The sequence below is a fragment of the Chiloscyllium punctatum genome, chromosome 26 (assembly GCF_047496795.1).
Source record: "Chiloscyllium punctatum isolate Juve2018m chromosome 26, sChiPun1.3, whole genome shotgun sequence".
Taxonomy (NCBI): domain Eukaryota; kingdom Metazoa; phylum Chordata; class Chondrichthyes; order Orectolobiformes; family Hemiscylliidae; genus Chiloscyllium; species Chiloscyllium punctatum.
In genome coordinates this window covers 32,008,381-32,021,039 of record NC_092764.1, presented here as the reverse complement: position 1 = coordinate 32,021,039, position 12,659 = coordinate 32,008,381, and the positions used below count along the sequence as shown (strand labels likewise).

The window sequence follows — 12,659 nt, the reverse complement described above, 5'->3', positions numbered from 1 at the left end:
CAGAGGATAACAAAGAGTGTAATAAGAAATGAGAGGATCAAATATGAAGGTAGGCTAGCCAGTAATATTAGAAATAATAGTAAAAGTTTCTTTCAGTACATAAGAAACAAACGACAGGCAAAAGTAGACATTGGGCCACTTCAAACTGATGCAGGGAGCCTAGTGATGGGAGATAAGGAAATAGCAGGAGAACTTAACAAGTACTTTGCGTCAGTTTTCACAGTGGAAGACATGAGTAATATCCCAAAAATTAAAGGGTGTCACGGGGCTGAGTTGAGTATGGTTGCCATTACGAAAGAGATAGTGCTAGAAAAGTGAAAAAGTCTTAATATTGATAAATCTCCTGGCCCCGATGGGATACACCCTAGAGTTCTGAGAGAGGTTGCTGAGGAAATAGCAGAGGCATTGGTTGAGATCTTTCAAGAGTCACTGGAGTCAGGAAAGGTCCCGGATGATTGGAAGATGGCTGTAGTAACCCCCTTGTTCAAGAAAGGATCAAGGCAAAAGATGGAAAATTATAGGCCAATCAGCTTAACCTCGGTTGTTGGTAAAATTCTAGAATCCATCATTAAGGATGAGGTTTCTAAATTCTTGGATGAGCAGAGTCTGATTAGAACAAGTCAACATGGATTTAGTAAAGGGAGGTCATGCCTGACAAACCTGTTGGAATTTTTTGAAGAGGTAACAAGTAGGTTAGACCAGGGGAACCCAGTGGATGTGGTCTATCTGGACTTTCAAAAGGCCTTTGATAAGGTGCCACACGGGAGACTGCTGAGCAAGGTGAGGGCCCATGGTGTTCGAGGTGAGCTGCTGGGATGGATTGAGGATTGGCTATCTAACAGAAGGCAGAGAGTTGGGATAAAAGGTTCTTTTTCAGAATGGCAGCCGGTGACGAGCGGTGTCCCGCAGGGTTCGGTGCTGGGGCCACAGCTGTTCGCATTATATATTAATGATTTGGATGAGGGAACCGGGGGCATTCTAGCGAAGTTTGCCGATGATACAAAGTTAGGTAGACAGGCAGGTAGTACTGAGGAAGTGGGGAGGCTACAGAAGGATCTAGACAGGTTGGGAGAGTGGTCCAGGAAATGGCTGATGGAATTTAACGTGAGCAAGTGCGAGGTCTTGCACTTTGGCAAAAAGAATATAGGAATGGACTACTTTCTAAATGGTGAGAAACTTAATAAAGCCAAAGCACAAAGAGATCTGGGAGTGCTAGTCGAGGATTCTCTAAAGGTAAACATGCAGGTTGAGTCTGTGATTAAGAAAGCGAATGCAATGTTGTCTCTTATCTCAAGAGGGTTGGAATATAAAAGCAGAGATGTACTACTAAGACTTTATAAAGCTCTGGTTAGGCCCCATTTGGAGTACTGTGTCCAGTTTTGGTCCCCACACCTCAGGAAGGACATACTGGCACTGGAGCGTGTCCAGCGGAGATTCACACGGATGATCCCTGGAATGACAGGTCTAGCATATGAGGAACGGCTGAGGATACTGGGATTGTATTCGTTGGAGTTTAGAAGATTAAGGGGAGATCTAATAGAGACGTACAAAATAATACATGGCTTTGAAAAGGTGGATGCTAGAAAATTGTTTCTGTTAGGCGAGGAGACTAGGACCCGTGGACACAGCCTTAAAATTAGAGGGGGTCATTTCAGAACGGAAATGCGGAGACATTTCTTCAGCCAGAGAGTGGTGGGCCTGTGGAATTCATTGCCACGGAGTGCAGTGGAAGCCGGGACGCTAAATGTCTTCAAGGCCGAGATTGATAGGTTCTTGTTGTCTAGAGGAATTAAGGGCTACGGGGAGAACGCTGGCAAGTGGAGCTGAAATGCGCATCAGCCATGATTGAATGGCGGAGTGGACTCGATGGGCCGAATGGCCTTACTTCCACTCCTATGTCTTATGGTCTTATGGTCTAAGAGACTAAAAATGAAATTGGAAAAAGATGACTACCAGTTTTATAATATAAAAACAATTATTTAGCTCTTCTGAAACTATGACCATTCACACAGTCATCTATAGATAGTTAATGTGTCGATTCATATGAACTTTACAAAATATATAGATAACAGGTGATTTGGTACATGTGTAACATTCACTATGATACTTTTACAAATAACAATCTATATTCAGAATGGTGAGAAAAGCAAGGTTTCATCATTATAATTTCAAATAATGCCTTCCAATATCCATTAACATCAACATGTGAATGAGTTGTAATATAATTAACTTGGTTTATTTGTTTTTGCCTAACTTTACACATATCTAATAACTTAGATTTTCTTTTTATTGAGGTTCAAGAAGAACGGGATGACCTGTATAACAAATTTGACAAAGCCATTCAGGAGGTTCAACAGAAAACTGGCTTGAAGAATATAATCCTTGAGCAGAAACTTACTGTCCTGTCTGAATGCCTAGAGAAGAAAGAAGCACAACTGAATGAGGTCCTCGCTGCTTCCAACCTTGACCCCACTGCACTCAGTATGATCAGTCACAAACTGGAGGTATTGTCAGAAAGCTTTGTCTTTCTGTTTCTCTCTCCTTGTCATAGTGCATTGTCTACTTGTAGTTTGAAGGTTGGGCTACAATGGGGAAACTTCAGTGTGAGGTTATGAGGATGATTGGGCGGTATAGTCTTCGGGGCACTGGTCCAGACCCGGTGGGCGAAATGGCCTTTTCTGGCACTGTTTGGTGCTCATTCTTTAAGGAGCTATAAATACAAACTTTTCAAATTTATACATATTCACATGCAACAGGTTAAACAAAATAATTTGAGAGATAACAGCAAATACAATCACATTATCTTGGTGTACAAAGTTTATAAACAAAAGGTGAGATTTATCATTTTAATCCTCAAACATTATTCTGATTGACTGGAATATTGGTGACATGGTTAATGAAAGTTGGCATCTATCCATTGCTGAACAATTTGATTTTCCCCCAAACAAACATGAAGTATACAGACCAGCTGCAATGCCTGCCAATTTTGCCAATGAGGTCAAACCAAATTCAGGTTCTGATCTCATAAATACTGTCAGTATGTTTTAAGAACCAAATATGTACCATGTCAACATAGATCTGAGGGGTTAGAAGGTCATATTTCCCTTCTATAAAGCAGGATTATAGGTCAGTTTGAGGGGGAAAATGAGCACTGGTATCAAATGGGTGTGTTATATATGAAAGAGAGCCACTTTTAGTCTTCCCGAACATGCAAATAAAATCTTAAACTCTCTTGGAGTGTTCTTTGAGCAAACTGTCATAGCGCTTTAAGGCTGCTCAACATCTGATACAACTGGTTTGAATGTATTGCTTTCAGAATATTTGCTGTCATGGCATGTCACAAACATCCATCTTACTCCATTCTCATACATTCAATATAGCTCTTTTGCAAACACTCTGTGATGTCTTTCATCCAACTCTACCCATGTTGATTCCTCTTTCTGGAGTGTGCAAAGTATACTTTTTGTTGTATGTCCTGAGGGCACAGGAAACATATATGCAATTTTTGCTTATTGGACAAGATGTATGTTGAACTAAGAAACTTTAACTGTCTGAACTATATGGATGACCTTTCTTTAAAGGTGAAGTGAAACTGCTTTGGGGATGGTAACATAGAGGTAATGGTACTGGACTTGTGATCCAGAGACTTTGATGAATGTTCTACTGACATGAGTTCAAATCTGACCACAATTATGAGAGGGATTTAAATTTAATTATAAAAACCAGAATAAAATTCCAGCCTCAGTCATGGTGACCATGAAACTACCAGGATGCCCTATGTCGTGTGAAGGAAATCTGCAATCCTTTCCTGAACCAGCTTACTGCAGATGCACTGTGATGTGGTTGCCATCTGAAATGATATTGCATAGTTGTGTCAAACCCACTAGAGAGAAAAAAAAAATAGATGTAGCTACATATGAACAATAGAAAGTTGCTCAGCTTAAGGGCAATAATTGTTGGAGAATTAATGCTGGTCTTACTTGCATCTCAAGAATGAATTGAAAGAAGTTGCTTCTAAAATTTTGAACTACAAACATAAATTATGTAAAACCGATTACAATATGTAGAATATCGCAGTAGTCTTATTTGTTTGGTTATTTTTCAGGATGTCCTGGACTCCAAGAACAATGTTATAAAGGACCTGCAGTATGAACTGGCTCGGGTTTGTAAGGTATGAGTGAAATGTGTAATTGACTTCTACTACTGCATTAAGTTAATATTCTAACGGATTTGCATTTTCTGTCTTGAATAGTAGGTTTCACTCATATTGAATATCTGCTAAGCATCTTACATTTTTGTACTCTGGGTATCAACCTTCCAATCATTGGAAGCCATTCTACTTGGTCTTAAAAATCTCTACTAAGTACAGTATATTTTTAGCCTTTTCTACCTGTTATAACAAAAACAAACCCTGGGCTCTCCAATAGGGGACAATTTCCTTTACCCTTTTAGAGGTTTCTTTTGATGATGCAGAAATTGTCCAAACATTTTGGAAATTATTCAATTTACTTGAATTCCTGGAAACTATAATATTCTTCTTGTGTTACTAAAGAACATTTAGCCTCATAAAGTAAAGAAAACATCATCTTGTCATTAGGCTGCAAAACCATGTGACACTGAATCATTTCCTATGATGCAAATAGTCTTATTAGCATATCACACAGTTCGGCTTAACCCCGTCACTATCTCCCCTCTGACTATTTTTTTCTACAGGGTTGCCTAATGTGGTACCTTGGCTAGTATATCTGAACATGTTCTTAACTCCTTTGGAGGAGGTTGGGAATTAAAATTGCAATGATTGTAATGAGGTCAGCCGGCCATATGATGGGACTGTTAACCTGGTCCAATGAGGGAGTTCTGGCTGACCGATGGCAACATGAGTGTCAAAGGTTCTGTTCACTCTGAGAAAGCCAGACCAATGTCTAACTACAATCAGTTCTGCTATAACGTGTTACTTCAACGCGAATTGGCTTTAATGCAATTGAAGAATTTAGACCTTATTTATAGAACACAAACTCTCCTTACCTTAATGGCTATTAAACTATTCCGGCCCCATGAGTTTACATGGCATAGCTATTGCATGATCTTCTTATAATGTGAGATTGCATGAGAACAGAAGTATCATGTTGTGTCAGAACTGACTGTGCTATGCATATTGTAAATAAAGGGTGACTTGGTGATGGGATACCAGCTTTGGTAAAGTTATTTCACAAGTTCTGTGTTGGACATTGCTGGACAGAAGGAGAATTGCCTGATGATTCTGGTTCAGCAATTGAATTAGATTACTTACAGTGTGGAAACAGGCCTTTCGGCCCAACAAGCCCACACCGAGCCGCCGAAGCACAACCCACCCATACCCCTACATTTACCCCTTACTTAACACTACGGGCAATTTAGCATGGCCAATTCACCTGACCTGCACATCTTTGGACTGTGGGAGGAAACCCACGCAGACACGGGGAGAACGTGCAAACTCCACACAGTCAGTTGCCTGAGGCGGGAATTGAACCCAGGTCTCTGGTGCTGTGAGGCAGCAGTGCTAACCACTGTGCCACCGTGTTCACCGAATTATCACTTGGATCTCTTGATAAACATATCATCTGTGCTCTGGTGGACTGTGTTGATGACTGCTTCGATTATGGAGAAAGTAGTCCATGTCTATTCTGTTGCAGTGTTTCATTTTCAATTGTATGAGCTAGTACTGTGGATCCTTGAGTTCCATACCACCTGGCTCATTTAGGTTTATGTGTGACTGTACAGAACGTTTATATTTTCCAATCATAGTCAGTATCAGGATTATAAACTGCTGTCCTAAAAGATCTCTTAAAGGTGTCACAATATCATCAATATTTTCTGTTTCATGGATCTTGCCACTTGTTGAAGACTTCTTTTACTCATTCCATACGAGCTTGTGGCTGTGATGCACAATTTGAAAGCAACCCTTTTTGAAAAAAGATACTTTTGTGCTCTTTGGCACAGCAATTTTTGTGGCTGTTTTTTTTTCTGCCAGATTGTTTTCATTTGGTAAGGGCAGCTTATAAATGCTCTTTGTGTCATCTCTGCTTTTGTATCCCATAAAGTGACTCTGTCCCTTTCCCAAATCAGATTCATTTTGCTTCCTGACTTCAGCTAGTCTGCTCAGTTAAATTGCCTTTGTTAATGTTAAATAGTGCACTAATTGCAGGGGATCAGATAAAACTTCATCCAATAATTTGCTGCCTGATTAGTTTATCCTTTTAGCTGTCCTCTGCATTGTCTGTACAGACCATTGCCAGAAGTATCAATGCTTTTCCCTTTCATCTGGGTATGCTTCTAAGTCCACTGAACAAAATCTGTTTCTGTAGATTGACGTGAATATCTAATGTTTTTATTACTGCTTCGCACATAGCTTTATTTTTGTCAGTGTCTTTCTTGAGCACAGTGACTCAATGGTTAGCACTGCTGCCTCACAGCGCCAGAGACTCAGGTTCAATTCCACCCTTCGGTGACTGTCCGTGTGGAGTTTGTACGTTCTCCCCCTGTCTGCTTAGATTTCTTCCAGTTGCTCCGTTTTCCTCCCATAGTCCAATGATGTGCAAATAAGGTGGATTTGCCATACCAAATTGTCCATAGAGTCAAGGGATGTGTAGACTAACGTAGGAGTGTGGGTCTGGGTGGGATGCTCTTCAGAGGGCTGGTGTGGACTCAATGCAATGGGCTGAATGGCCTGCTTCAAACCTGTGTGGATTCTGTGATTCTCTAAATATCATTTGCACAACCATCTATTGCATACAATATGTACTGATCTGCTCACTTCATCTTTAGAGCAAGAACAGATACAGTTCAATAGTTGGGTAAACTTTCAACACCAATATAGCTGCACTTTTGGATTGGAAGCCTTGAAGCTTCCCAGTAAAGATGAAGATTACTCCATATTGTTCTTTCACTCACTGTCACCATGTATTTCTGCTCCAATTGTGCTGTTAAAGAACATATACAGTTTCTGCTGAAGTTAAGGAGATCCTAACTTAAAAAAACATGGCTTTATCTTGCCATGGGGCTTTAAGGGAGATACTGTATCATGTGCTGTTATGATATATTCTGTCTCATTAGTATACCAACAATCAAGTTTAAACTTTGTACTACAAAGGCCACACATACCTTTGGCGGTTGACCATTTTTCTGAATATTATGAAGATTGTCCAGTTGTCTTTGTCTTTAAAGGAGGATAGCTGGAAGTGGATGGAACTTGAAAAGAAATAGTTCCATAGTGCAGGCTGAACTAAAATAAATATTGGAATATTCTACTTCAGTTAGGAAGAAACATACCACTATCATGCCAACAGATTGTTCTGAATCTGTTATGTTTTGGCCCAGATTTTCTGCTGACCAGACATTAATTAGAGATAGGACTTATACATGTGGACTCTGCAGAATCTCTAACATAGCAAACAGTGAATGAACGGCCTAGGAAATACCTCTTAATCCTGAGATACTATTAAATTGACCCTGTACTCAGATACCTGCAACTAAACCTCCCTCATCTACTTAAATGCCCACACTGAAACTTGGCACCATCCTCAGATCTGACATCTCCTCTCACGTTGCCCCCTGACCTTACTGGGGCCAACCTGACCCAACCCCTCCCATTGGACTTGGTTTCTCCACCACTGGACCTGAACGACTTTGACCCAATACCAGCCTTCACTGGACCCGATTTCTCCCACATATCCCGACCTACCCTAAAACTGCATCACTTACCTTGCCACCTGGCACCCTGTCCACTTGACATCTTGCCCTGTTTCCCACTTGGCATCCTACCCATTTGACACCCTATTATCTCCTTATCTGGCACCCTGCTCCCTACCTGACACTTTACTTTAGTGGCACCCAACACTCTACCAATCTGGTATCCATCTTATAGCTCCCCAACTACATCCCTATGCTACTGGTAAGTCTACTCACCAGCACATTACCCAGCTGACATCCTACTAACCTGACACTACCCACTACTCATCTGGTATCCTACCATTATTAACACACTTCCAGCTGCCATCTTTTATCCCTGACACTCTATCCCCACTACCCTCCCAGCATCGTACCATCACACTTGCCTTGTGTCCTTATGGCTTGACAGAAACTGTCAAAGTGGCTGTCAGGACCTTGATGTTTCAGAATACGGCAGGTGAGTGCTGTGAACAGCAGATGTAGTTTGCCCTTCTCTGACATTACTGTATTACAAAGAAACTGTCAGAATTGAAGCATAGGTCTGCATTTCTGAGAGAGTCCAGAGCAAAATCGCCCCTAAAAACTTTTGGAGCTCCTTTCTTTCCTAAAAAAAACTATGTGGCATTGCCACTCCTCAGAAAATTCATCTGAGAAATTACTGAAAACTTATCGATGGACAATATGTTTGAAAGAGCAAGTTGAATGCCTACCTTCTGTGCTACATTAAGCTGTCATTCTGTACCAAGTCTAATATTGTGATTTCTTCCTTTTCTGTCCCTTTAACCCAGAATCACCATTAATTTGTTGGAATAACTACCACCAAACAGCAATACACTTAATTTTCAACTAGTGCCCACAAAATCAAGTGTTGTTTTAAATAAGCTTTAGGACTTTTGAATGGAAGTTAATTATTTTTCTAACTTGTAGGAAACAATTTGCTTTGCATATGCTGTACCACTGTGATTCATGAATTACCAGCAAAAAAACAGTTTGTAATGATGACCTATATCTCAGTCGTTCCTGAATATTAATTGATAGTTAAACCTAAAGTAAAGAAACATTAGCTTTTTAAATTTGAAAATTCTCAAGAGAAACAGGAATTACACAACCTTTGGCAAATCATATATACAAATATCTCAGCTAGAAATACTCTCACCTTGGTGTGCTTGCCTTGATCAAAGGCCTGAGTTTCTATATTCTAGACTATTAAGTGCCAGTAATTAATTAATAAATGTTCATTGTACCGGGGACAGTGCCAGCTTTTGAATGAGGTAAAATCCATGACATATTCTGATTATTCAGGTAAATTTTAAAAATTTCAAGGTAGGATTTGAATAATGAGAAGATCAGTGTTGTGGCCAAAATTCCTCTCCCAAAAAGCATCACCAATATTAATTTCACACCTGTTTGTGAGAGTCTTCTTTTACATGAGCAATATGGCAGCTATTTTAATAACAGTTGCTGTTAATTCATTCATTGTGTATAGCATGCTTTGACGCATTAATTAGAAATCTGAGGTGGCACCATCTAAATACGGTCTGTTTGCCACTTTTTCATAAAGGTTCCTTATATTTGTATGGTTGTAATATGGAAAAGGTCATTTTAATGTAAAATTATAAGCACATTTTCTGTGGGATTACGGAATAAAATTGACAGTCTAATTCTTACACAGGCTCACAATGATTTGCTGCGAACATATGAAGCAAAACTCACTGCATTTGGAATTCCAGTAGATGAACTTGGATTCAAACCACTAGAGACTGCCTTTTGTGGACAGAAGATCGGTCAGGGCCCAGCTGGGCTGGTTGCTGCTTCAACATAGGTCTGAGTTATAAATTATACATCCTAAAGATGTGGGATACTTGGTTACCAATAAATAAGTTTGGTAACATTCCTAATTATGATGTGATACAAACTGCTCTAGCAAAACTTGTTAGGGGATATCTTTTTAACACTAGAAATTAATGAAGTGAAGTTTGTAATTACTTCATGGCTTTAAGACCTGCAATTTTTAAAAAATAAGAAAGAACATTTAAATATACATTTAGGACCGAGCACTTGCCTCATCTTAGTAAAATCAGATTGGATTCCTGTGTACCAGAATAAATATTCAATTAATTTGAGCAATACAGAATACAACATTTTTACTGTTAACATCAAGATTTCGCTGATTACTTAATTGTATACAGAAATGTGATAATTTCCCGCTAACTTACCTACCTCAGTTCCATTCAATGCAGCTAAAACATTCAAATATTCTATGCGCACTAATCATGTTTTATGTGCATAGCTGTAACATTCTGTAAAGAATATAGGTAGGGTGGATTAGGTCTACTTTGATTCCAGACTTCTTGAAAACTAAACTTTAGTTATCTTTTGAAATTTCAAACTACGATCTTCTCTCTTTAAGCAACCATTTATCTATATATTGTTAACAATCTTGCATGCTTAGCATAAACTTTACTTCCTGTACTGTTCATTTATTCACAAGCTGTTCCGTCAATATTTTTCATTAATTTTGTTATGACAACTGTTATAATGAAGTGCATATTCCGGTTATTTGGTGACTTCCTGGAGCAAGCACCTAAATTGATCTCTCAATTCCATTACCAATTTTTTGAAGATAATCACGTTCCACAATTAATTATGCACAGCACCATAGGCAATTTATCAATAATAATAAAATTCTTGAACTTCTTCTTCCTATTGTCATGATTTTACTGTATATAATTGAGAAATTTGGTAATACCCATTTCAATAAAATTTTAAGTTTATCACTCATGCTTGATGCCTTCAAACCTCAGGGCTGTTGTGGTAAGCTACTTGTGTTCACCTGAGCATTTTTGTATTTGCTATTTCAAAAGTCAAATGAGTTCAAAATAAAATACATTTCAATAATATAAAGAATCCCTTTGAATTGTGACACTTCTATTTCCTGCCTCCAATTTTCAAGCTGCCTTTCTTATTTACAATTTCTACACCCTGTGAGAAACTTCACTGACAACCAAGATCATCTCAAACTCCGTATCCTACATCAAATTTTGTCTTCTTATCTGCTGCATTAATTTTTAGTTCCACATAGCGCAAAGCTAATAGTTTTCAGACCATAGTTTTTATCTAAATTTCTGCCATGCTTCAGGAGGCTACTTTGCCACTCAAATTTACAGACCCTGTATATTACCCCAATTTGATTAAATGTTAGACCGTGTCTGGGGTAAATCTGACATTTAACAAGTTTCACCTCCAAGGGAGTCATGTCACTTAAAATTATATGATGTTTAAAGGTATCTTTTTAAAATCAGATTGACCACAGTATCATCTCTATAAGTTTTATCCAAGATGTTAACTGTGTCACTGGTGCAAATATTTATTGTGCCTCACTGTGAACTCAGAATTCAGTAGCAAATATTTTTTTAAATTCAGAGTTTTTGCTTAAAGCTTCTTAATAAACCTTTCTGTGGGCTTCATTGATGATTTGTCTTAAAGAAAATATCAACTTTGTTCAATTAATTTAGAAGGTTTGCATAATTCCTTATGTATTTTCGCCACTCTATTCACCCCCTCACCCCATCCCACTGCAAATAACTCAACTCCTCCAGACATCACCTAAGTTATGAATCTTTGTGCGGGTTGCTTGTTGCTATGATTTCAGCTACAGAGCTCATAGCTCAACTAGACTGCCTTCACAATCCATCAATTGAATGGTCTGCCCAAAAGACTAAACTTTTGTACATTTATTAATTTATGTTCACTTACAAACACAACATTTACATTAAAATGCAATTATTGAATGATACAGGAAAATAATATATTTTCAATGTTCTTTCATTATTCAAGAATCTACCTATTAACTACATTTTGGTAAAGCATCCAAGTAGACTTATCAACAAGGGATGGGCAGTCAGGCTCAATTCATTGAACTCTGATTTCACAAACTGAAAAAGGAACAGATTGTCTTTATAGCCAAAGATTGAAAAAGGTAGTATTGTACAAATGTTTCATTTTTGATAAATGATGTTTGCAAAGAATTAGCTAATATGAAAAAAATGCTATGAATTCAATATAAGCAGTTGAAATCTACCTGAGTGTTATATCTGATAATTATACAAACGTAAATCAAAACAAACACGAGGAATCATTGTAACTTCAGAAATACATGGGATTGGTGGTCGTGTTTCCATTACATCCTGTCAAATATTATTCTTCATTGTCTTCAAATCAACATTGCAGCCTGACAGGAGGGTGAGGTAGAAATCGCCTTACTGTCTAGGTTTGTGGAGTTTGTTAGTGTTAGTACATTAATCTAAGAATATTTGGCACAGGAATAGCCCATTCACTCTGAAACCTCTTTTGCCATTCAGTAAAATCATGGCTGACCTGCACCTGCTTTTTATTTTACTTTTATTTATATGTATTAACATCAATATCTGGCAAAATCCATTAATCTCAAGCTTGAAATCTTCATTTGTCCTCAGAAGCACAGCCTTTGGGGGCAATAGAGTTCTACTAGTTTGTGCATAAGAAAAAATATTGGGATTTGCTCAATTTTGAAATTGTTCCCTTATTTTCATTATTCTAAAGGAGATACCTTATTTCAACCTGCCCTATTGAACCTTTCTAAATATTTGAAGCACTTTGGTCACCCTTCAGTTAACCTCAAAAAGGAAACAAGTCCAGTTTATGCAATCTGTCCTCAAAATGTAGACTCAGTATCATTAATGGTGATTCTGCACTATACTCACTCCATGGCCAGCATATTCTTTCCAAGGTATGGTACCCAAACCTGAATGCAGTGTTACTGGTAGAATTTAGGTAAGGTTCCACAGAACTGAGCATAACTTATTCCCTTTTCTTATTCTAGCCCACTTGAGGAAAAAGCCAACATTCAATTAATCTTGGACCAAATTACTGCAGATGCTGGAATCTGTACTGAAAACAAAAAAAAAATGCTG

The 12,659-nt window shown here is 38.4% G+C and overlaps 1 protein-coding gene across 1 annotated transcript in view; it reads left to right on the top strand.

The window, feature by feature from the left end:
• gas8 (growth arrest-specific 8) overlaps window positions 1-10,614 on the top strand; it is a 39,894-nt gene extending 29,280 nt beyond the window's left edge. The window contains exons 9-11 of the mRNA XM_072596065.1: window positions 2,295-2,504; window positions 4,106-4,171; window positions 9,380-10,614. Coding sequence (XP_072452166.1) covers window positions 2,295-2,504; window positions 4,106-4,171; window positions 9,380-9,529 — 426 coding nt within the window. The 3' untranslated portion in view covers window positions 9,530-10,614. The remainder of the gene's footprint in view (window positions 1-2,294; window positions 2,505-4,105; window positions 4,172-9,379) is intronic.
• Window positions 10,615-12,659: the final 2,045 nt, after the last annotated feature.